The sequence below is a fragment of the Ostrinia nubilalis genome, chromosome 23 (assembly GCF_963855985.1).
Source record: "Ostrinia nubilalis chromosome 23, ilOstNubi1.1, whole genome shotgun sequence".
Lineage (NCBI taxonomy): Eukaryota > Metazoa > Arthropoda > Insecta > Lepidoptera > Crambidae > Ostrinia > Ostrinia nubilalis.
Window position 1 is genome coordinate 3,846,269 of NC_087110.1, and position 26,696 is coordinate 3,872,964.

Genomic DNA, 26,696 nt, shown 5'->3' on the forward strand with positions numbered 1-26,696 from the left:
AATTTTAAGAAGCATTTATTGTATTTACGATTGGTAATCTTTAATCTAGTGGTGTTTGTATAATCGTACCATCTCTAAAGTACCTATTAATAAACTTCAGTGTTGCAATAATTCGAAATTGGACAAATAGTTTTAAAAGGTGTAGTGTCGGAAAATAGACACGGTGAAGTAAGTTAATGTTTATATTAGCTAAAATAATTTTATTGCTACAGTTTTTTGTCATAAGTATTACAAAATTATTTAAAAAGTGTATTTTTTTTTATATTCAAATTAGTACAGTTAATTATTATTCCTAAATACTACGATTTTACATTAAAGAAGGATAACAGTGCTGTTGGAACAATAAACCTTGATTGTGACGATGATCGACCGAGCGTGTATAGAAATACGCGTGTGCTCACAGGCGCGTGGCGGTCCTGACTGATTTGCAACTTGAAGTTGTCGCGCGCTGTAGGTAATTATCTCGGCCGGCATAGGCGAGTGACGGAGGCCTGGTAAAACGGGATCCACGCGTACGAAGTCGCGGGCGGCCGCTAGTTTTTTTTAAACATCAGCAAATAATAACAAATGTGTCAAAAAAAAATCTGAGAAAAGACGACCCAAAAAAAAAGATAAAAAAATTTAAAGCATACTAGGTCATTAAAATTTAAAAATATCACAAAATGGGGGTGATTTAGATAGGTACACCTCGATGTAAGGAATCTAAATTTTTCTTTAAGACTTCACTTTTCTGATCACCCTGAATAATTACCATTTTTTTTCCATGTATCTGTTTCAATCTACCGACAAATTTCATAAAACTGAAATTTATGGTTCTTTAAAAATCGCTAAATGTTTGTAAGGAAACATAGATATTCGTTTAGTAAAATACCACAATTTCATACTTATTACAAAATTAAATAATCATTTGTCATTAAAATTAGGTAGGCTACTGTAAACAATTTGCAGAACTAGTTATTGTCATTCATAGCAAACATAAAGATTTCCTCATCACACTATGTTATTTTTATTTTATTTTATTTTATTTTATTTAGGATAACAAACAATTGTACAATTCAGATATGCAGTAAAGTTATACATCGACATTTAGTTATTGTACAACCCGCACCGCTATCCCCATCTTACAAACATGCTTTGCCTCTTTGCACCACTAGCTGATCTATGGAAATGAACAGAACAATCAGTGGAGCCCACGGCCACGGACACCTCTATTCATTCCCACAAATCATTTAAATTGGAATTTTCCAAGTGAACAGAGTTATTTATATAAACAGTATAGTTATACTACCAGAACTATCGTAGAATCATGTCGTGTCTATTAGTCGTGTGTTTTACAAGCGTTTTGACTATTATTAGTATTTGTGAAGCTTCCAGAATACTTGCTTACTATCCAACACCGTCTATAAGTCATCAAGTAGTCTTCAGACCTCTTAGTCTAGAACTAGCTAAAAGGGGACATGAGGTAGTCGTCATAACCCCGGATCCTATATTCCAAATATTAGAATTTCAAAATGGTTTCCACAATCTGATCTTCTGAGTAAGTATTCAAAATCCAAACTTTACTTGCTAACTGTAATTTGTAATTTGGCGTAGTTCCCTAGACAATATTCATAATTATTATCATAGTAATTTAAGTTGACTTAACCAGGTCATAGGTCAAAATGACTTCGTCTTAGACCAAAGTATTGTATGTGTTAATTTGGTGTAAATTAGAAACATCAAATCTACAAGATTTTTCATAATATTAAAATTATTTAACACGTAGGCTGCCATGACAGTCACCGGTGACTGACAAACATGCAACCTATTCGGGCCATGTCAGTCACTGGAGCCTGACACTGAAGCATCTAAATCAAACGACCGCAGTAGGCCGCCTGGCACGTTTAATGCGTTACTTCCTATTTTAAATGACTGACGTGGCCCCCAACAAAGTATGTTTAGCATGGCCTGCAACTCTTGTACCTAAATAAAAATTAACACAGGTTTGAATGAAAATTTTAGTAAAAACACGACAAATATTTGAAATTCTTAATAAAATCACAAGTTTACGATATATTTCGGAATAAATTATTAAGCATAATTATTAAAATTATTCATCAACAGCCCTTTACAGTCCACTGCTGGACTATGAGCCTCCTCCACTATAGTGGAGGGTTTTGCCATAATCTCCACGCTTGGCAGGCGGGTTGGAGATCGCAGTTTAAAAGATTGATGTTTTTCAGAGAGCGCTGCTGCCCATTCTCTGTTTGATGTGTAGTCCCTAAGTCGCCTCTTACGACACCCGCGGGAAGAGTAGGGGTTGGTGACAAATGTATTCTACTCTGCCGTCACCACACGGCTATTAAAATATATATATTAAAATTATTATTTGTGTAAAAAATTGAAACATTACAGACAAAAATTAGGCTGATTAGGGCTTTGAAGAGAGTAAGTTATAACTTGCTGTCTTTCTCGACTTTACACGACCGAAATTTGACAATTGACCGACAGCAACCGGACAGAGCGATAGTATTCACGAGGGCTAAAGCGAGGACAGCGATGCGACACGGTAGTTCCCGCCAAAACGCAGAAACGTGATTTTGTTGTGCCTGACAAAATGCTTGACATGGCGCTGTGACTGAAATTTATACCATTCGGGCCGCGTCAGGCACGGGTGGCTGACAGTTTTTTTTATGGGTATAATATGTCAATATAAATAGTAAAAAAATATTTTTTAACAATAACTATTCATTTCAAGCCATTACACATCGATTAGCAAAAAATTCAATTTTGGCGAATTAGTAAATTTACTTTGGCAGTCAACGTGTTAAATGCTAGCACTAAATTAGCAATGTCAATAATAAATAACTAGTGTCTTTTTAACAATAAAAAAAAGTACCTAACGTGTACCGACTGATGTGACTATAAATTAATAGTTGTGTACTCGTACATCATCAGTAACAAGTAAAGAACCAAATCTTAATTATAAGATTTTAAACTTTCGCTTCTGCTTGTGACCACGGCTGCAGCATCGCAGCCGAAACGTCAAGCCGTGAGTACATAATGTAACTCATTATTAAACTTCGCGTTAAGACCCATGTCTTACTATTTAAATCTTAATTAGTTTTAATCTATTTTAGGACATCCAAAGATTAAACTATTCGTAACCCAGTGTGGGCTTCAGTCCACGGATGAAGCCATCACAGCTGGTGTTCCTCTTCTTGGAATGCCAGTATTTGGAGACCAGGAATTCAATGCTGAACAGTATTTACAATACGGCATTGGCGTCAGAGTTGATTTGGAAACCGTAACTGAAGACAAACTAAATGAAGGGATCAATAAAATTCTGAAAGATGATTCGTAAGTCACAGAAGTATCTCTTGATTACACAAATTAAACAATGCAGCTCTTGTTGATAATAAAATTAAATACTCTGATAAGAATAGAGAGCCATTTACTATAATCACGTACGATGGCCTTGTGGTTAGAAACGTAAGCCTCAAAAGTCTGGATTTATAAATCTAAAATATTTCAAAACTGGCATAAGGCCTTTTCCTGGAGGATTTAAAGTATTCAGGTGAACCTGAATAAATAATATTATCTAATGAATAATTATTATTTACAGCTACCGTAACAACATAGTGCGACTTCGCACCATAATGCGCGATCAACCTCAGACTCCACTAGAGCGCGCGGTCTGGTGGACAGAGTACACCATACGTCACTCTGGAGCACGTCACTTGCGAACACCTGCAGCGAACATCTCTTGGACAGAATACTATGAGTTGGAATTAGTAATAACTGTGTTATTTGTTGTAGGACTAGCACTAGCCGTAGTTATAGGAGTGCTAAGGTATACTTATGTGAAGTTATTCAGAGTTACGTTTAAAGTAAAGAAGAACTGATGTGTGTAATTGCTTTGATTTTTTTCAACAATTTCTTACTTCATTACTTAAACGTAAATAAACTTCTTCATTTTCATCATTCAAAGATTATTTTATTCACCGAGACTAGATAATACATAAAGATGTTATATATAAATACAGTGTTTTGATCATCACTTTCCATCAGGTGAGATGCAGATCAAGAGCTTCCTTGTTTGTGAGAAAGAAATCATTTACGTGAGATAAGTCATTACATTATCAACTAAACTTAAGGCTTGGTATTTCTGCTAAAGTAGGTATTTCGCGCTGTCAAAATCTGCGCGCGCAATACTTCGCCGAAGACAGCGCGCCAAAGAGCTCTCGCGGCTACACAGTATAGAAAAACGCAGTTTAGAAATACGCAGTTGGTTAGGTTAGGTTGACTTCCTTCCGTTCAAGCGTCACACTCACAGCACTTTCTAATACAAATCATATCCAAGTGATACAAATTAAAACAACTTTCAAAATTTTTGGGAATATATTTTAGAATCGAATAAATATAGAATATAACTGCCAAAGTAAACACGGTTCAAAGAGGCGTGGCGTCACCCGACCTTCCGGAAGTTCCGCGCCGGCTAAAAGAATTTCAAGATTACGTCACCCGACCTATCGGTAGATCCTCGGGAGCTTGAGCGATTGGAAAAACATTTTATGATCAGTTACTCGTAGTAGCGATTACTTAGAGCTTGGATAATAAATTATACTTGTTGCAATTCACAAAGCTTTGCATGTAGTTAATTACATTAATCAGTACACGCATCAATTTTGTTCAGTCTTTTTGTTTATTAATAAATAAAAATATCATACTAAAATTGCATACATATTTGTTTGTATTGGTCTGAGTGTTTTCTTTCCATAATTTATGTATAACGTATGTACGGGTCTCTGTATCGAAAATCACTATGAGCAATGTGCATTACCGCAGCAAAATTTTTATAAATGTTATGCTTTAGAGAGTCGAAAGTATAGCAGATAATTAGTCCATTGTAAGCAGATTAATTTGTCCACTAATAGCAAAATTCGTTCAAATTATCGTTTTAAAATTATTAGGAAAAAACAGATTTTGCTGGGGTAACGTTTCAAACATTACCCTGGCAAATTTTTTTTTTTTTGAAAGTCGTTCTATCCCGGAACCAAATACATGGTATAGATAGCTCTTGTTGCGTAGTAATTTGTCCATGAATAGCAAAATTTGTTCGTGTTCCGGTTCTCAAGTTATTTAGAATTTTGCTGGGGTAATGTTTTGTGATGTCCCAGATCTCGTAAATGGCTCAACGCAGAAGTTTGAAAAAAATACCAATGATAGACCTTGATATGTCCAAATTAGTTCAAACATTAGTCTTTGATTTGAATGATAAACACCAGTGTAATTAAAAGATTTCAGAAAATCAGATAAAACGGATTTGTGAGTAAACCATTACTCTTACAATCGAATAAAAAGGTGTAGCATGTACCCTTGGTACACCTTTATAACCACAGTAAATATAAATGATGTAGACCTTTAGCTACAGACTTTAGACAGTATTTTTGTAAAAATTCTTACGCATGGTGGAGGAAGGGACGCTCTAGACACTCAAGTCTACAAGGAGTCACATCAACTCCAGTTTTAAATCCGTTGACATCTGCTGCATCTGCCATCTTTTTGGTTAGAAGATTCTTCCATCTTGCAGCGTAGACCTTTAGCTACAGACCTTAGACAGTATTTTTGTGAAAATTCTTACGCATGGTGGAGGAAGGAACGCTCTAGACACTCAAGTCTACAAGGAGTCACATGAACTCCAGTTTTAAATCCGTTGACATCTGCTGCATCTGCCATCTTTTTGGCTAGAAGATTCTTCTATCTTGCAGCTTAGACCTTTAGCTACAGACCTTAGACAGTATTTTTGAAACATTCTTACGCATGGTGGAGGAAGGGACGCTCTAGAGACTCAAGTCTACAAGGAGTCATATGAACTCCAGTTTGAAATCCGTTGACATCTGCTGCATCTGCCATCTTTTTGGCTAGAAGATTCTTCTATCTTACAGCTTAGACCTTTAGCTACAGACCTTAGACAATATTTTTTATTATTTATTTGTGTCAGTGTGCTCTTCTAAAGAGTGTAAGACGATTGTATGTAGGTACTATTAAAATGTAATTTTAACTCATTGGTTTTGTCTCATATTTGAGGAATGTACTATGTATCATGAGTAGTCTTCGTTTAAAAGGATGCGAACGATTTAAATTTCAATAGGTAGACAAAATTGATAATTCTTAATTATCAAAAATTTAAGCTTTCTCCAGTAACACTGATATTATTATACTGTGACTCATCAAAGTCATCATTGTCAAAAATATTGACAAATCGCGAACTGTCACGGCCAAAAAACTGACACGCGTCCGTCCTCCGTAAACGCCACCGCGCGACTGATTGAGATTGTCCAAGCCGTCATGGACGATTTTTTCCACATTTTTTAACATAGTAACTAAATAAGACGCAATATAAAAAATTCATCCGTTAAAAGCCCTCAAGTTATTTCTGAACTTTAGTTTAGTAAAAGATTTAGAATCTTAAATCGCTTATTTTAAAAATAAAACCATAAATAGAAAACGAATAGAGGTAACTTTGGGAATTTATTCTATCGAGTCAACTTCATCAAATCGTGTTTCCATCCGTTAATAGCCCTAGAAAATATCCTCAACTATGCCCAATAAAAATTTTAGCCTTTAATTTTACTGTTTAGTACCTCAAAAATGAAAAATGAAAACCTCATTTTCGCCATTTTCTCTGCTACCCGGCCTTAATCCTGAGAGAGATATAATGGCCACAAAATAGTATGTAGCTTGTCTACTTTTTATGGTATGGCTGCAGTACAACCCGATCGAAATGTTAGCTTGCTGGAATGCGACTCTCCCTTGCACTCACCCGCACACCTCCCCACTTTCGTATCAGTGCGTCGATGTGACGTCACGGCTGCCAGGTGCGCAGTTAACTCAATCGGGTTATAATCATCATCATCATCTAAGCCATAGGACGTCCATTGCTGAACACAGGCCTCCCCCAATGCTTTCCATGTTGCCCAGTTGGTAGCGGCCTGCGTCCAACGCTTTCCTGCTACCTTTATGATGTCGTCGTTCCACCTTGTGGGTGGACGTCTCACTCACGCTACGTTTTCCGGTACGCGGCCTCCACTCCAGAACCTTGTTGCCCCATCGGCCGTCAGTTCTGCGTATTATGTGCCCTGCCCATTGCCACTAATTCAGCTTGATAATCCGTCGGGCTGTCAGCGACTTTAGTTCGTTTACGGATCGGGTTATAATGTGCTCCTTAAATATTAATGCCAGATAATTTCACTCAATGGAAATACTTAACATACACAGTTACGACAAAATTATTTAGTTTTTAATTACAACCTCTTATCTTTTCGGATTCAGTTGAAGTTTGAATGCCATCGCTGCTTAAAACTGTCAGTGCGATTACAATACAGTGTTCCGTTTAAAATTAACAGACTCTAAAACTTCTGCGATAAAGTCCAAATTTCTGACACAATTTGGGGAAGACTGTGCACCGCGTCGTTCGTTATTAGCTTCCATTAAGTTGAAACTGCACTTAGTAGCAGGGATGTTATGGATATCCGTAACCGTAACCGAAACCATCGGATATTAGAAATAAAAAAAATATTCGTATCCGAAAGGATTCAAAAGTTTCGGATAGTTTCGGATAAAAGTGGAGTTTAAATCTTATTATTTTTTAATATTTGTAATTTGTCTGGCATTCCCTAACCAAACCTGGCCTATTTTATCTTTATCATAGAGTGTCGTCATAGTGCACAAAGTGGCTATGTGGGTCACGCAGCATCTTTATATTTGAATTTTACATTTTTAAAATTCTAATATCCGTAACCGAAATTATCCGAAACTTTCGAATAATCCGAAATGATTTCATATCCGTAACCGTAACCGAAACCGCTATAATATTATTTTTATATCTGTAACCGTATCCATAACCGAAACTTCATATCCTTAACATCCCTGCAGTAGCTTCAGCTGTACGTTGAATGTTCAAGCCGCAAGTATTTGAGGTTGCCATGCTTGAAAATTAGTTCATTAATGTAATTTTGTTTAATGACTAAGACGTTGCAACAGGGCGGGGAATCCTGGAGCTTAATTCCTCACGTCACGGAGTTCTGTTTCATTTTCTGTTTACTCCTAATGTCGTTACGTTTTCTGTGATACAGGAACAAATAATAATCTATACTAATAATAATAATACTAATGGAAATTATTAATAATAATAATATGTTTGTTTGAAAGGAAGGAAGATATAAATTAAATTTAAAATAAAATAAACTCTAAAGGGACTCTCTCATACAACAACAAAATTGTCGTACGGAACCATACGGGCGCGAGTTCGACTCGCGCTACTTTTGCTACTGTTTTTCAAAAACTACTATTTACCAGCTGTTTGTTATGAATTTTGAACGCTTTTTAAGGTACATAGGTAGGTAGTTATTATCATCGTGGCATGACGAACAGCCTGGCTTTGTTTCGTGTACTGGAATTCCACACTAACTTTTGTTGATTCATATCATTATTATAATGTACCTTTTATTTGTCGCCTTTTTTTGAAGAAGAGCCGAAAGACGTAGCGTGGGCAGGCCTCAGACAAGGTCGCGGGAGGTGCTTGGTTGCGAGCGGCGCAGGATCGGTCTTCGTGGAAATCCTTGGGGGAGGCCTTTGTCCAGCAGTGGACGTCTTTCGGCTGAAACAAACGAACGAACGAACCTTTTATTTATATTGTTTCGTTACTACAACATAGCACAAACTGCTTAGAAACCTTCTTAAAAGTAATTTGTTCGATACCAAATTTCGAAAATGTATGACACTTACAAGTGCGTTCAGCCTCATTGTATTTTCTCGCTTTGATAAATTAAACTCTCTTGAACTATTAATGGTTGATTCCTCACACTTAAAAGTCTTTCGGTAGTCTGCGGGAACTTTGAATTAGTCAATTTAAAAACTGCAGCAATGGTGAAACTGTTACAGTTATTAATTTTTATTCGTTTCAGCCAAATGACGTCCACAGCTGGACAAAGGCCTCCCACAAGAATTCCACAATGAAAGGTTCTGCGCTGCCCGCACCCAGGCTCTTCCCGCTACCTTTACCAGATCGTCGGTCCACCTAGTAGGAGGTCTGGCCTGTCTTCCAACCCGTGGTCATTAATTTTTATGCCTACAACTAAACATCCTTCAGAGGAATCAGTAAAAAAATATGAATCATTTAAACTCGTTGATTCACACTAAAAATCTCTAAATACATTCAAACAGTAAGAAGTATGAAATAAAACCCTGATATCAATTCGTCTTCTCTTTACTTTTCCAAACCTTTCTACAACATCTCACTGAACACACAAGTCCAGCTACTACAGCCAATAATGCTGCCAATCCATAAACACATAAGTATAGTTCATAATATTCAACAAAAGAAGGATATGCTCCGGCCGCGCGCAAGTGGCGTGCGCCGGAGTGTCGGATGACGTACTCTGTCCACCACACCGCGCGCTCTAGTGGAGTCTGGGGTTGATCTTGCATGAGGGTACGTAGACGAACGATATTTCTGCGGTAACTGAAAAAGGGAAACAATCGAACATTAGACTGGGTTGCATCATCTTCTTCTTCTTCTTCTTTCATTTTGGCAACGACTTGGTTTTGAGAACCATGATTTCGTTGAGGAAATTGATATCACATGAACAGTTGCATCATATTACTTTAACTTTGACAAGTACGTCAAAAATCTGTCAAACTACTAACCGGTTATCGTTATAGTTACGGTTAAAGGTAGGTGGTCTAACAGTGCGCGTGGACGCACAGAGTCCCACACGAACCAATCACAGCGCTCTATTGAATGTTGTGTGTTCGATTTGCTGCTTCACTTAAGCAAGCATCGTTTTTGAATACGGGCGTAAGGGTCTCAATGTTGAGTACACACGATAATGATTGCAGAAAGGTGCGGATCGGCTAATCTGGAAATCATTGTGGGTAATGATGATGATGACACGATCAAAGTAATTGAAGAATGAGCATTTCCTGTCGTGTAGTTTGTAAAGTTGCGGTCAGAATCTGGTGTCAGACTTAATAAATCATGCCTTCCAATCCAAGGCAAATTATTTAGACAATGAAGTTGCCTTACGCCTAGAAGTGATAATACCGTGTATTAAATAAAGTCGATTTTTCTTGTTGCTTAAAAAGTGACAAAGTTTAAAAAATTATAGGATCAGGTTTATATTGAAACAGTTGAAGTACCTAGACTAACAAAGCTGCAAAGATCAAGTACCCAAATACAAATATTAATCTCAAAATTTTGCAGACAGCTTAGTGAGCATTAAGTTATTTGCCTTCACAAAGAGGTTAATATTTCATAATCCTATTGCTTTCAGCTTAATAGTCTTAAATATATTGTTGATAATATTATTATCATCAAAATTAAAGGTCTTAACGCTTAACTCAGTCAGTAGCTGAGGTATGAGAACTGTACAGGAGGGTATTTTTAAGACGTCAAACAAATATTCTTCAGATTTGTATGCTCTGTCACGTCATAATATGTCAATGTCATCCCTCCCATTCTTCTCCCATACCTATAAGAAGATTTATACGTTAAGCGAGGACCCATTATGTTTCATTAGCTCACCTGTCATCTTGTAGTATCATGGTAATTGCGTTACTAAGTTTCTCTTCAGTGACAGTTTCAATGTCAACTATAACACCAATGCCATGGTGGAGATATTGCGCTGCGTTGTACTTTTGGTCCCCAAACATCGGCATTCCAACGAGAGGAACCCCTGCTGTGATGGCTTCATCAGTGGACTGGAGACCACATTGGGTTACAAACAATTTGATCTTCGGGTGTCCTGGAAATAAATAAAGAAAGAAAAGATGTTTATTTGGAACGAAATTTATTGTGAAATGAGGAGCAGGAAACTATAGTAACCGACACAGGCCACAGATATGCCAAAATTAAGTGGCAGAGGGCGGGGCATGCTCGTAGAGATGGCTGCTGGGGCAGAAAAGTTCTCGAGTGGCGACCGCGAGCCGGAAAATGTAGTGGTGAAATGGGTAGGTCACCGAAAGTACCTAAATGCGGGCAGCGCAGGACCGCGGTCATTGTAGAAAATCATGAAGCCTTTGTCCAGCAGTGGGAGTCATTTGGCTGAAACAAGCGAACTAACAATGTGAAAAATAATCTACTCTGTAAGGTGCTTAGATAAAGCAACGACATATCGCACGGTGTATCTTAGCGTTCCGAGTAATCGAGTAAAAGGTTGTGGGTTCAATTGCCACTTGAGTAATACGTAATACTTTTTTCAAGTTTTATAATTGTTCGAAATGTGCGTGTGTAGTAACTTCAAATGCAAAAAAAAACTTACTCAAAAGATCAGATTGTGGCAGCCATTTTGAAATCCTTATATTTTTAGTACGTCCAGGGACATCTCCATGATTCCACTTCCACAGAATATCGTATGGCAATTTCGAGAAGACGTTTACTAGGATTTTTATCCTTTCCTGAGGGAATTGAGTGGGATCGATTATGGAGCCAAAACTGACGTAAATAACGCCGTTTTTAGAAGATTCTAGGAATGTTTGAAGATCCTGGAAGGTATTTATTGATCATTACGTTTTATTAAAAACTCAACTCTCTCATAATTTAATTATAGTGATAACTCGGGATGTATAAAATGTAGTAAATATTAGTGGTAGTTAATACTACCTTAGGTAGATCCTTTGCTGGTTTCTGATGCATACCACCAAGATGAACCACATTAGGAGGCACTGGTCGATTTGAATCCCACATGGGATGCACATTCAAGAACATCATATCCACATTATTTCTTAGTTCATCCAATTTCGGGACTTCTGGACCAAATACGTTCCTTAATACTTCATTAACATGATCATCAATGTCAGTATCTATAGAAAATGTATATTCAATGACAAGTGCTTTTATCTTCTCCCACAATGTACGGTTATTTAAAGTTTCATGTATTATTGATGGATAAATCAACGGGTGAGCGGCAGCGCCATACATCTTGTATATAGCAGTAGTAACACCAACTGTACTGAATTGAATCACTGGTGCTTTGAAAACATGAGTCAATCCCAATAAGGCTTCCATGTACGCCTCAACAATAATCAAATCATACTTCTTTGATTTATCTTTCAAAATCTTATTAACAGCGTCTGATTTCATTTGCTTTTCTATAGTCGATGCTACATTTTTGAATATTGCAGTGATGTCGCTGTTTTCCATTTTGTTATCAAATTTATTTAGCAGTTTCTTCCAATCTGCGTATGATAGGTCGTGTACGTCGATTTCTGTTAAGTTTTCAGGTGCTTTACCCTTTGGAAATATAGGGTCTGTGGTTACAACGACCACTTCATGGCCTCGATTCACAAGTTCCAGAGTAAGTGGTCTGAAGACAATCTGGTGGCTTATGGACGGGGTAGGGTAGTAAGCCAGAATCCTAGCTGCTTCACTGATAGAGTTTATATTTGTAAAGCAAATCACACTGAATACAATCAATAAAAATCGAGACATAATACATTTGAAACACTGCTAACACTGTTAAACTGACTGCTACTGCTGTCTCGCTACAAAAATATCCTTACAAAAGTTTATAGAGTTACTGAATCAGATAAGAAGGTACTTTAAAACGTTAAAACGATTCACAAGTCACGAACCTCTACTTATTTACGCAATTATACTAGCTAACACATAACTGATAAATCAATATTATCACACCTCAAGTCAAGACAAATTAACGATCTGATAAAATTCCAAAAGTGTACAATTTGATACATATGTTAAATATTAAATTATGTTAGAGAAACAAAAAACAATGACCAAATGAATTTGCTAAATTATTTATCATAACTTGTATTTGTCATAAATTTTAATGTTCGCACTTATCTTTGGTAACGAGTTTCAGAGGTTACGTTACTTTTTCCATTTTCAGTTAATTTCCAAACAAACTAAATGGTTTCACACGAATTTGGGAATCGAAATGTCTGTGTAGTTCGAGCTGATATAATTTAAGCTAACCTCAATTGACTTAACCCTCCGTGTACGAGGTGACTAAAAGTTACGTCCCGTACCAGGTGGGGTATGACCCACCCCAATATACAAAGTGATAAAATTTTCATTCAACATTTTTTTAGGTGGAATTTAATATTTAATATTGATTATTTACGTATGCTAATTAGGTTTAAGAAATGCTCTGAGCTGAAAATATGTATTATAACATTTTTATCATAAAAAAACAAAAAGACACAATTTCCGTTGTTCTTGTAATTTAGGAATCAGTTTCCTATGTATAATTTTTAATTAGTGCCTTTAATTATGACAACTGTTTTTATTTAACAAAGTACAAGTATTTACTTATAATTTAAAAGTAAATTAAAAACTGGAAGGGTATAAATTTGTTTTGATCATCGGTTTTCAATTTACCACAATTCTGATGAAAGAAAATGAGTATGCTCAATGCATAAAATGGAAGCGTAACAATTTTATTTATTTATAAAATATGTTATTCCATTTCAGTAGCCCATAAATTGTATCACCAAGCATAAATTGTATCCCATAAGTGTATGTTCACATACATCTTCGGATCTCAGTACTAAACTTCCAGATTCGCACTAAAAGTCATCTCATTTGACTAAAAGTGCTTGAAAATTTCAGATACCGTAAAAATCACGAAAAATATTATTTGTATTGAATTTTTTTCAATTGACAAAGCTTATGTTATAGGCATAAGCTATAAAATATATAAATTACACCAAAACTGTCAGATTTTTTTAGAAAGAAAGAAAGAAAGAAAGAAAGAAAAATATTTATTCGATGCAAGTAGGTACACAGCAAGATAATAACTAAAACTAGACAACAGAACGTCTACAAGCACCAAAATGGCATCAGCTCAGTATACGCCGTGACGGCAGAGAGCGCATCACGACCACTGGTATTCTGCGGATGCCAGTTGAGGTAAAGGGCGCAGCTCGCCCAGGAACAATCGGTTAACGTAACAAGTAATTTTAAACATAGATAGCCTAGACAGATTATTTAATTACATTACTTATGTATAGCTAAGATTCTAATAATAATTAATATAAATTAATAACTACAACCATGAACAAACAACTCATGCACAGAAATTAGTTCTTACGATTTTCTTTTTATGATATGAATGGTATTTCTATAATGCTATTATGTGTGCTTTTGAAGGTTTAAAAGATACTTTTTGTAATTTAATTTAAAAGAATTTAACGTGTGACAATTTTTAAAAGGCGGTGGTATATTATTCCAGCATTTCGTGGCAGAGTAACGGAAACTACCACGAAATGCTGCGGTACTGTGGCTTGGACATCCAAGGCGTGAAGCAAGCCTCACACTCCGATGGGAAAATAAAAGTTTCTCATATAAATATGGCGGACTTTTAGTACGCACAACCCCAAACAGTAAACACGCGTAATGGAGTGCACGCCTAGATTTCATGTTAAGCAGGTTTCCTTGATTGAGAAACGGCGAGACATGGGCTCTACGCGGGATATTGAAACAGAATCGGGCGCAGGAATTCTGCACCCGCTGTATGACCTTTTTAGTGTAACCATAGATACAGTCGCCTATGACGGTATCGGCGTAGTTAAGCTTGGACAGAACTAAAGATTCACAGAGCTTAACTCTCAAGTCCACATCTAAGTAATTTCGTACATGGTATAGTACTTTGAGCCTATAATAGCAGTTCTTAACCGTCTCCAATACGTGGCTGTGAAACTTAAGCCTGTCGTCCATAAGGACTCCAAGGTTACGAGCTTCAGTTACCTGTTGGATAACCTCATTATTAATTGAGATATTAGGGTTGAAGTTGTTAATATTATTTATTTGTATGTTGGAACCAAGAACAAGAAATTTGGATTTTAGTGGATTCAAAACTAAACAATTTTTATTAGCCCAAGCACTAATCCTATGAAGGTCTTCATTGATTTTCCCCACCGCGCCGAGAGTTTCATGAGGCTTGAAAGACAAATAAATTTGCAAATCGTCTGCGTAGATGTGATAATTACAATGTATGATATTACTAGTCAAGTCAGCACTATACAAAATAAAAAGAATTGGACCTAATATGGAACCCTGCGGTACACCTCGCCTCAATAAGGTAGATTGTGAAAGTGATGGTATTCCACTTTCATCACTGACCTCCACGCGCTGTGATCTACAATGAAGGTAACTATAGAACCACCTTAATGCACCAGAATCAAAACCGTAGTAGGACATTTTAGATAGCAGAAGGTTATGGTTTAATGTGTCAAATGCACGAGAGAAGTCGAGAAGAGCAAGAATAGACCACACTTTTTAACAACGTCCCGTACCAGGTGGGGTGTGTGACACCCACACGTACTTTAAAGGCATGTAACTCAGTTGGTAGTCACCGCTGCGCGCTGGACTGATTTTGCAACGCTGATCGAAGCAGCAGTGTCATAATTCCAGCTACTGAGAATTTCAAATTCAGCACTTGCAAATTTTTAAAATTGTGGCTATTTTTAAAGGACTGGGGTGTGTCACACCCCACCTCGTACAGCGAGGGTTAAACTTGAAACTCAATAGCATATTCACGCAGACTCAAATGGTTTTGCATAATAAACGCGCTGGAATCGAATCCATTGGACGTTTGGTCAGCGGATCTGGAGTTCACCTGAATCAAGCAAGATTTGTGTTTGTGTTCCCAGTTTCGTGCCGCAGTCATAATGCAGGCTTCACACTAAACCCGCCGACTCAGTGATATCTCGTTGAAATTGGGAAACTTTGTCAGCATGACAGTCCAAGGATTCTGAAACGCGAAGTTACAAAAATGAACTAGGAACCCATATTGATAGGGCTCTTCTGTAAATATCATAATTATATGAGACACTTCCGTGTTGTCCAACGTGGCAAAAATCGGAACCAATAATCAAGTATTCATAGTATCAATGTCAATATTCTAACTAAGACACTTCAGTCCTTCAGTGGCTCAGATCATAGAAAGAGAATAGATATGAAGTCGCGCGTAACTACAACGAGAACCAGTGTCCCCACATTTCCCCCACCACAGCTCCCACACACACATTCAACTGTGTAAAAACAAAGCGACTGAGAGTCTACGACAACATGTGCAACCGGCTTAAAAGTGCTGTGATTGGCCAGAAGGCGTGCCTTATGGCCAATCAATGGCCGCGTGACGTGACGCACACTTTGAAAAAAGCAATTAGAGAGAAGAAAGATAAAATGGAGTCGATAAGATATCGATACTTTAAATCGCTAGGGGCAAGGCTCGAAACTGGTTTCACAAAATGCTTATGTATGAAAACCTTTTTATTATTATACGTTATTATTAACTACTATCACGCATTTACTTTTTAATTATGGCGATCTGCGTACCGCATATGTTTATCAAAAATAATGCCTATATTAGGCTTTCAATTAGCTCTTATAGTAATTACATAGTTGACAGTTACTAATTACTTCTACTGTTATTATTTTTTTTGTAAAATCTTATAATCGCAAGTAACACATCATTTTTTTATTTAAAATTACAAAATAGAAAATTATAATTTACTTCTATTTATCGATAATAGGAAACCGCATTAGAACACGAGCACGGCACTATGTTACGACCGGCACATGCGGCCGTACTGTGTATTTTCACACGACAGTGGATATCGGAAGAAATTAAATACATTGCGCAGTAGTTGAGCATGACATAAAGTGGTTGCTAACTAAATCGTCAATGTACAAGTGTGTTAGAATTTTTATCACCACTGATTTCGATATCGCAGTAACTGTTACGGCACTGAATTCGTTCGTAAAAATGTTTAGTTTTTTTTATTTATAAGCAAAATACCAATGGATTTGCAATACTTACATGTAGTAAATGACTCCATTGTACCTGTAGTTCTTCGTTTCACTTGTTTTATTGCACGTAACGACGCATTATCCAAAATATCGGAGAACATTTCCTTAGTACGACTGAATCGCGACTAAACTAGCTACGCGGCCGATGTTCGTTTCTGGGCATATCGCGGAGACACGCGCCACGCCCCCGTTTCACATCTATTCCCTTCTATGATCTGAGTTCAGTGGTATCCAACCAACTATAGCAACTTTTTTACAGTTGCTATCAACGACAGTCACTATGACAACCGGTGACAAGACAGTATGGTTTTCTTGAGTGTCGTCATATCGCCGAAATGTTGTTAAAAGTAGGCAAGCTGGGCGACTCGAGCGGGTACAAAATACATGATTCATCTACCGATATTAAAAAGAGAAAAGATTAGAGTGTTTGTTGGAATTGAATAGGCTCCAAAAGTACTGGATTGATTTGAGAATACTTCATTATTTCTGATGAACATAGGCGGTTGGGCGGTACTTTCGCCGGGGCAGCTAGTCTTACTAATATTATAAATGCCTAAAGTATGCATATTGTCTGGATGTTAACATGTTTGTTACTCTTTCACGCAAAAAGTACTGAACGGATTTTGATGAAACTTTACAGTATTATTCTTTATAACCCAGAATAACATATAGGCTATAATTTGTCACGATCTTCTGTGACAAACAAATTTTACGCGGGTGAAGCCGCGGACAAAAGCTAGTTTAAAATGATGCCGCCGGGCTTGGTGTGTAGAGTCCTTTACTCTACTGTGACAACAAAGCGGTTCGCGGAAACATTGTACGATATTGTTTTAGAGTCGACAGTTCAGATAGTCGGAATTTGAACAGCAGTTGTCGGATTTTGAATCCGATACCTAGTAAGTAACGATTTTCAGAAATTTTCTTTGAAGAGGCATTACAGCTAGGTTTATAGGTTTATAGGGCTATTTTGTAATATTTTGCCTTAGGTTTATAAACAACTGCTGAATTTTGGTAAGAAAAAACGCATGAATGCTGTGCAAAAGCAAGAACTTAACTAAGAAGTTAACACTATTTCAACTTCATTGTGAAGGTCCAAGCAATAAAGGCTTTTGTGGTAAGTGTGACTTTTTGTAGAAACAAAGTTACTGATCTGATTAAATAAAATTGGCCAAACTGGCAATCAAATCCGCGCCATCAACAATTCACATTCGTTCTAAAACGTTCTCAAATTCAAACTACAATCCAAAAGCGAACGAGCGCATAAGACTTCTCTGAAAGGGTTAAAAATGAAGCTGAAAATGAATTTCGTACCCGGTATTAGGTACAGACGACCAGCAGATCAGACTATGCATTTTTGATGCAAAATCAACCCTATTACAGTGACATTACTGACCTCTGTTTTTAGCTTGATGTGCTGCCTGTACAAGTAATACAGCTTCATGCATATGCCTTCCATGTCCACTCAGTCGGGAGTTGGGATGAAAATCGGATACTCTGAGAGTACTTTATTTGGGAGGACCATATTTGCACTCGGAGTTACCCCTACCACCAGTTCCGATCTTCTTTTGTTTTGAATCGATTCAAATGATTCGAATCTTTTAGGTTCAGCCAAACCAGCGCGATTATACGCGATCATTTTAAGTCTGATCGCCATCGCTGCACGCCGGCTGATCGCGTGTGATCGCGCTGGTTTGGCTGTACCTTTAATATTTGGATTGATGATTAAATTTCATTTCTAGGTTTATACGATACCTTCATAAGTTAATTAAAATATTTCTAGGTAGGCCTACGTATTATTATTTTCGTAAGTTCAACAGAAACAAAAAAGTTTCTTGTGCAAGGAACATGTTTTTTTGGCATTTTTAATACCCCGTGGACTTTTGAGTTTTTGTTTTTTTCCTTGAAGCTTTTAAATTATGTTTTTGTTTGTTGTTATGGCGAAATTAGAAGAAGCATTCTGTGAACATTTCAACTTTCTACGTAATACGGTTCATGTGATTAGCCCGTTGAAAAACCGACAGTGCAGCAGGTATATCATTTGTGTTTTGATTATAAATTCTAATCTATACTCAAAAGCTACTACAGTTTTGGCTGTCCTTTGATAACATCATCATCATCAGCTTATTTAGTCTCCACTGCAGGAGCACGACCCTCTCTAATTTACTAGAAGTAAATGGAGGATTTGGCCTACATTCGCCACCCTGGCCAGACGGGTTGGGGAGGGTAGTCAATAGTCATTTGACAATAAAGAGACTATTCACATTACGTGCCTATGCCTTCCTTTTGTATGAAGTACGCAGAGAGATTCTATTTCGTCTATGACATAAGACACTATTCGTTCGTTTCAGCCAAATGACGTCCACTGCTGGACAAAGGCCTCCCCCAAGGTTTTCCACAATGAACGGTTCTGCGCTGTCCGCATCTAGGCTCTTCCCGCGACCTTTACCAGATCTTCCGTCCACCTAGTAGGAGACCTGCCCACGCTATACCTTTGACAAATTTAATTCATTCTACAGATCAAATTCTAAAACTTTCCCCAGGAGAAGGAAGTTCAAATTTAACAATTTTTGATCTATAGGGGAGACCGTGGTGACTTGTAACAGAGGAAAGTAGTGACATTGTTGATTTTTTTTAAATCAGCTCGCAGCAGCGCATATTTGGTAACTCGAGACTTGAAATAAAAAAGCTCACTGTTACGAGCTCGCTAGTAGTTAGTTAAAATCGACAATATCACAACTCACCTCAGTTTCCTTTACTTAAGCGACTAACTGTATATAATTTTATTAGGCATGTGCAAATGCCTCAAAGTTGTTGGTTCTCTATTAGCTATGTAACAGTCATTTGGATTCAAAAAACGCTCAGGAAGAAAGTGCTACAAATAAATTGAATTTTCTGTACCGGCAGGTGGCATTTTGAATGAGCAAGGCCAGAGATAAGAGGTATTGTATTGCCTTTGAAATTATAATGGGGTGCAGTGCTGATAATGTGAATAAAATTCAATAGTTATATTAGAGCTAGGTATGATAAAATTTAGTTTCTTTAGTATTTTTTTTAATTAAAATGGACCACCGCTAAGTGGACTGACGATCTGATGAAGGCCGCAAAATGAACCTGGATGCGGGTAGCGCAGGACGGGTAGTTCTGGAAATCTTTGAGGGAGGCCTTTGTTCAGCAATGGACGTCATTTGGCTGAAACGAACGAATAAAAATATAGTCCCATTTACCCCTCGTGTAAGCTAAAATTAATAATGCTTGTATTACGAGTGGGTTCCCCACAATAGTTAGAAGAACCCACGTTCTTCAGATCTCAATTTGGACACCATTGGCCTATTGACGCATATGTTCTTTTTATGCTGAATAAGGCATGCCTTGTTCGGCAGGAAAATACATGTATTTAATAAAATATTTTTTTACATGCAATAATTTCAAACGAATTTATTTAACAGTCAATTGGTCTCCTGCTCTCACCCAGTCCCAACTGAGATATTACGAACATTTGAAGATATTATAACCAAAACTAAACTAAACAACGGTATTAAAATAGAGTATTATATTAATCTCAAGGGACTCTAGTGTGGAAAGAGCAGTGTAGTAATTAAGTTTATATGGACACAAAACACTATTATATCTAGGCTCAAGGATTTTCTAGATCGTAAACTCATACTTACTTCTGAGAAGCATGCCTGGGTGTTAAAATTTAATAATATTACGTTAGTTTGCTTGTAAATACTGAGTTAAATTGAAACAGAAAAGTTTTGCAACAATTTGAAGATACTCTTCTTAAGTGGCGACCACGAGCCCGAAGACGTAGCACGTCGGTCCACCTAGAGTCTAGGTGGACAGACGATCTGGTCGCGGGAGGTGCCTGGATGCGAGCGGCGCAGGACCGGTCTTTGTCGAAATCCTTGGAGGAGGCCTTTGTCCAGCAGTGCACTTGTTTCGGCTGAAACGAACGAACGAAGATACTACTACGTTAAAATTATTTCTGTTAAACTTATGAGAACTATTCATTATTGTGTTCCTATTTCATTTTATTGGGGGGATGGGAGTTAAAAGGTTGGCAGCGCATTTGTGACTCTACTGATGTTGCGAGTGAACGTGGGATGCAGTCTAGGATGGTATATCTGATCAGCCCTGTAAGTGCCTATTCACTCTTACGGTATATACAGGGTAGATACAGTGTATACTGGCTGGGAGTGATACGGTACCCCCAGCAAGTAACTCCAACTCGTACTTGACCTGTTTTCTTAACTGGACCTTTTACTTACTTCAAACCAACCTTTATAAACAGAAATTGAATATCCCCGAAAATCGCCAAAACTCCAAACTTTTTGTGGGAAGAAACAATTTTTGTGAAACAACAATTATGTAACAGGCCAGTCAGTGGGAAGTGGGAAGAAAAAGTAATTTATTATCCAAGTAATTTGTGGCTAAGTTATGGTTTTGCATTTTCGTAACTTAGTTCATTTTATTTATGAAGCAATTTAGTTTTGGTCGAATAAAATTTGGACAGAAAATTCTCATTTTGATTTGAAATAAACGAGTTGAAGACCGCAATATTCGTTGTTTTGATAATTTGATACGTTGTTGAAGATGAAAAGAAAACTAATTTTCTTGTGAGCCTTATGAATACAATTTTAAATCTATTATGCTTTTAAAAAATAAAGCTGTTACCAAAATGTTAAAAGTATAAAAAATGCAAGATTAGTTAAAAAGTAAAGACTTCATAATAATTGTTTTTCTAAAATTACATTTTTGACCTCCCAAGAGCACACTTTGTAGACAATTTAATGCGGTTTTTTGTATCTTGTTGTGTAATTTAAATTCGGTGCTAAAATTAATTATAACATTTAACACCTTACAGCCAATAGTAATAAAAAGCAGTAATGAAAAATGTTGCAATAGCTAATCAACTGTTTTCACGCGTACGAAATCTCGGGCACAGCTACTAAGATTTCTTTAGCAGAATTAAATCGAATGCTTTAGAGCGCTTTCACATTAGGGCGTTAGTAGCGCGACAGCAGCGCGACAGCGGCGTTTTTGTAAAGTGAAGGGAGGCATCAGCTGTCACATAGTATGAAATTTTATCTTATCGAGTATTTTCGTGCAAGTGGGTGATTAAACTGCCCTCTGGACGCCCTCTGTGGCTATGGAATCTTAAGTCAAGTAAGTCAAAAGCGTCTGTCGCGCGTTTGTCGCGCTGCTAAATCGCCTAAATGTGAAATCGCTCTTAGGTGAGATAAGATGGTGCATCTTATTTTGACTTTGACAAACGTCAAAAATCTGTCAAACTCCATACAAAGAGCACCGGTTATTGTTAAAGTTACAGTCCAAATAAGTTGGTGCAACTCAGCCTTAGTGCAGCAAACATTAGCGCTAGACTTTAACAGTCAGTTAGCGCTGGATTCAACGCATTCACTATCTTTTTCCCTCTATTTACGTCTCTTTCTATTAGCTGTTCTGTAATGCAGTTCCTGTGTTACCCTCAAAGTGGTACCTTTTATGTGTTTAAGAGCATTCAGCGTACGCCTTTGCCACAAAGAAAAGAGAACAGTCCTTTCACACAAAGCAAGTGAATGAGCAGGGGAAGCTTAGAGTGCTTATCTACTTTAAAATAGGATTTTGTTTTGTTTCTCTTGTGTGTCGTAAGTACCATTTAGTTATTGTTATTATTACAGTTGCGCCAGTTTACACCATCAATCCTTTACTCTGCCGTGCTATCGGTATAAGCAGTGTCTTGTAACTGCAAAATTTTGCTTTTAAAAAAACTCCTGTCAGCTGTTATAGTTTTGTCAAAAAATGGAATTACTGCTGATTTCTAGCACGGCGGAATTTTTAAGTGTCCCTTTAAAAACAAAATTCCTGTCATGTGTTACCTTAGGGGTTAAAAATTGGAAATTGATGGTGAAAACTAGCATAAGCCAATCAACCTGGAAATCATTAGTGAGGCCTATGTTCAGTAGTGGACGTAGTTGAAATGATGATGACGTTAAGGGTCTGTTCCCAGGTAATCAAAGGGATCCAGTAATGGAGGATCCCGCAAAACTGGACTGTCGTGTGGACTGACACACAAATAGTGTGTTTGAAATTCGAATTCATCAATTCGAACTGATTGTTTTTTTGCGGGACACTGCAAATGGAATGTTCGTATACAAAGTGGTAAAACACGTAAATCGGAATCCTGCATAAAACAGTTCCTGCAATAAACTGGATGTCTCCGAATGAAAGAGCCTAATGTGTTAAACTGTTGTTGCATGGTGAATATGTGGGCGACAGTAAAATAAGACTGAACTGGCTGTTCTAAGCCATGCTGTATCACGAGCATGGGTGTTTGTTCCAAAGATTAAGTGTAACGTACCGTGAGATTGGCGGACGTATTACCGCCTCTGTCTCACAAACCACTGGGTTCTGTTTTTTCAGATGTCGACAACTTGTTCACAAGGACCTTCAAGAAAATTTCCAGTTTGAAGCAAATATTAAATGGATTCTAAAGAGGTTGGAATTACTAAACTCCTGGCTTTTTCCGCACGAGTGGATGTTTTTGGGACCAATTAATGGTAAAAACGAGGCTGAAATGTCAAATTCAAATTGTTTATTGCATGTCACATGGGTAAGGGTTGATAGAAAATAATTTTTTGTAGGTACATGTGACGGCCATGTCTACTATAATATATTTTATGATAATGATGAATGAATACATTTTAGTGCTAGAAGAGTAGAAGCCAAGGAAAGCTCATTTAAGTATTGATGTCAGAAACAAAATGGCATCTAGCACCTTTGATTGACTTTGCCAAAATGGAAAATATATTTATGCATCTTTTATGTACTCTAAAGCGCAAAGTAGACGTTGGGTGACAAATAAAGGAATCTGTATCTATAAAAGCAAAAGGTCACTGACTGACTCATTCACTCATCACGGAATTTCAGAAACTACAAGATCTAGGAGTCTCAAATTTTGCATGGGATTCCTTTTAGAACGTAGGTGCTCACTAAGACGGGATTTTGCAAAATTCAAGCCCTAAGGGAACGGGAACCACGTGTACGAAGTCACGGGCGGTCGCTAGTAATCTTTAAAAATAATTACCTCTAAGCAAGAATGATAGAAAAATAATCACAAGGAGAAGAAACAAGTTTTTTATAGAAGAAAGAGTAACGATTGACTGGATATCATAAAATAACTAAAGAAAATACTTTACAGAACCCAAATGAATCCGAAAAAGGGAATAAAAGTTACGATGAAACAGATTTAATTTAACTTCATTCAAAATAAAGTCTAATTGAATCGGAGATTTGTCACCATCCGAAATCAATCAAAGTACGACCTAAATCCCTCGCTGACGGTAAATTCGGGGGATACGTCATTAAAAAGATCAGTTCCAATTATCAAGCATTCTGGCACAAAATAGAAAATTTCAGAAAGACCAGTTCATATTTAGTTCCGGGTATCTATCAATACACCAATGTGTTACGAATGAAGACAGTCATGTGGTTTGAAAACGTGGCTTCTCACTATAGGCCTTATACAGAAGCTTAAAGTTGCACAGCGTGCTATGGATAGGGCTTTGCGCTATGTTCGATGTTTCTTTACGAGACCGGATCAGAAATTAGGAGACCCGTAAACGAACTAAAATCGCTGACATAGCTCGACGGATAGGCAATATGAAGTTGCAATGGGACCCATTTATGCAAACAAGAACCAACCCACAGCAGGGTGGTTTCGAGAAAACGAGACTTTTGTAAACAAATGTTGCAAAATGCGTACATAATATATTAATGAATGATTACTTGTTAATCTTATGTGGGATACTGCAGCCTATCTAGGAATATCAGATTTATACATTTTATAAAGTTATAATATAAAGTAAATCGTTAAAAACCGGTTGGTTCTTTCTTGCAAAAACATATTTTGTTGCTTAGTTCCTTCTTGCAAAACGGATGTAAGATTTCTTGTTATGATATTTCTAAAAATTAAAGTCATTCTATATAAAATATAGTTTTTAATGCCATTTATTAGATAGTGAATCATTATCTTTCATTTAATACGAAAATTATACGATGGAATCACGAACCCTTAAAACTAAAATCACTATTATTATCGTCTTCTACCTCAAAATCGATAGGCCCGGTAAAACCGTCGATATTGTCTTCTATGTTGCTACTTTTCAGGGTTTTGTAGAAATCGTGTGTGTCGTTTTGGCATAAGATGCAGAATAATTTTAACATTATGTTAGTTTAGCCTCAGATATAGCTTTTCCTGTAGGCTAAAGTAAGTCCATATCACTTTTGGTTATCACGGCCCTGCTTCTGATATTTTTCTGTATATTAACTTCTTTGTGCCGTGTGGGGATGGCCATAAATAGTTAATAGGTACTCGTCCCCACCGCCAACAGGAGTCGTGTCGTAAGAGGCGACAAAAAGCCCTGCAGCGCCGGACGGGCAGCAGCGTCTACTTGCGAAACCTTACAAAAACACTGCGATCGCCAACCCGCCTGCCAAGCGTGGCTATCAAGGCAAAATCCCCCCCCCCCCCCCCCTCTATATGGTTGGGAACAGACACGGCCCCTAGTCCCCGGCGGCCCCCCTATCCTGGGAGGTGCTAAGAATCACCGGATAATGCCAGGCTACCAACTCCGAAGACCTTTGGCCAATCTTTAACACTCGTACACTGTGGACTGACATGAGGCTCGCCGAACTCGAGGGAGAACTGAGCAGGTTGCGGTGGGATATCGTAGGATTATGTGAAGTCCGAAGAGAGGGGGAGGACACCATAATCCTCAAATCTGGAAATCTGGTGGTGTCGGGTTTATCGTCCACAAGTCCCTTGTCAACAACGTGGTCCAGATCGAGAGTGTTTCGGCGAGGGTAGCGTACCTTATACTCAGAATCACCAAACGGTATTGGCTGAAGGTCATACAGGTATACGCACTGACCACGGAACAGCCCGACGACGAAGTGGAGAATATGTACATATGAGGATTTTTTCAAAGCCATACATAGCTCCCGGTCCCATTTTACCGTTATGATGGGGGACTTCAACGCGAAGCTGGGTAAACGAACCGATAATGAGCTGAAAGTGGAGCTATTTGGGTACGGAGAGAGGAACGCAGGTGGCCGACTGCTGGCTGGCTTTATGGAGTGGGAAAGCCTCTTTATGATGAACTCCTTCCTCAGGAAGCCAAAGCATACAAAGTTGACATGGCTGCATCCTAATGGCGCTATAAAAAATTAGATCGACTTCATCTTGTTGACGAAGAAGCATATATTCAATGATGTCTCTGTGATCAACTCGGTCAAAACAGGAAGTGATCACCGAATGGTAAGAGGCACATTGAATATCAGACCCAAGACTGATGAAGTCTACGCTCCGCCCAGCGCCCTTCCAGCTAAAACCCGAAAGCTTTCAGCTCGAGTTGCAAAATCGTTTCGAATGCCTAGGAGACTGTGAAAATGTGGACGAATACAATGACAGGTTTGTAAAAATTGTCCAAACGACCAGTAGTGTGGACAATTGGGTCTAAGTTCTTTAAAACCCGTCGTTTAAAAGGAACCAAAAAGATCTCTGACCTCACCAATAAACTTATGGAAGAGAGACGAAACTTGGTTCTGCAGTCGTCTGAAGATGCTGCTCAGTATCGGCGTCTTAACAGACAGATCTCCAAATCTTTGACTCGCGACCTACGCCAATTTAATACAGACCGTATAAAAGAAGCGATTGAGCGTAACAAGAGCTCTAAAGTATTCGCAAGAGATCTGCCTGTTGGCCAAAGCCTACAAACCAAGGTGAAGACCGAGGATGGCAGAGACATCTCGTTGGGGTCTGAGTTATTGGAAGAGGTTGAGAAGTTCTACGGACGGAAGATATGGAACGTACGGAAGTTGT

At 37.8% G+C, this 26,696-nt stretch overlaps 2 protein-coding genes across 2 annotated transcripts; one reads left to right on the forward strand and one right to left on the reverse strand.

The window, feature by feature from the left end:
- Positions 1-1,061: 1,061 nt before the first annotated feature.
- On the forward strand, positions 1,062-3,911 carry LOC135083205 (UDP-glucuronosyltransferase 2B14-like). Its single transcript, XM_063977939.1, has 4 exons — positions 1,062-1,066; positions 1,467-1,537; positions 3,120-3,339; positions 3,605-3,911. The coding sequence occupies exons 1-4, from the start codon at positions 1,062-1,064 to the stop codon at positions 3,882-3,884; spliced, it is 576 nt and encodes a 191-aa protein (XP_063834009.1). The 3' UTR covers positions 3,885-3,911.
- A 5,323-nt stretch (positions 3,912-9,234) lies between these two features.
- LOC135083206 (UDP-glucuronosyltransferase 2B20-like) lies at positions 9,235-12,184 on the reverse strand. Its single transcript, XM_063977940.1, has 4 exons — positions 11,645-12,184; positions 11,304-11,439; positions 10,568-10,787; positions 9,235-9,505 (listed from the first exon to the last, which is right to left on the reverse strand). The coding sequence occupies exons 1-4, from the start codon at positions 12,182-12,184 to the stop codon at positions 9,235-9,237; spliced, it is 1,167 nt and encodes a 388-aa protein (XP_063834010.1).
- Between the last annotated feature and the right edge of the window lie 14,512 nt (positions 12,185-26,696).

What these genes read in the sequence shown, in the direction of transcription:
- LOC135083205 (XM_063977939.1), top strand. An exon ending in TCCACAATCTGATCTTCTGA is followed by an intron (nt 1,538 to 3,119) that starts GTAAGTATTCAA and finishes AATCTATTTTAG; the next exon opens with GACATCCAAAGATTAAACTA. An exon ending in AAAATTCTGAAAGATGATTC is followed by an intron (nt 3,340 to 3,604) that starts GTAAGTCACAGA and finishes TATTATTTACAG; the next exon opens with CTACCGTAACAACATAGTGC.
- LOC135083206 (XM_063977940.1), bottom strand. Translation starts at nt 12,184, where the DNA reads ATGGAAAACAGCGACATCACTGCAATATTCAAAAATGTAGCATCGACT. An exon ending in CAGCAAAGGATCTACCTAAG is followed by an intron (nt 11,440 to 11,644) that starts GTAGTATTAACT and finishes CAATTCCCTCAG; the next exon opens with GAAAGGATAAAAATCCTAGT. An exon ending in ATGATACTACAAGATGACAG is followed by an intron (nt 9,506 to 10,567) that starts GTGAGCTAATGA and finishes TCCCTTTTTCAG; the next exon opens with TTACCGCAGAAATATCGTTC.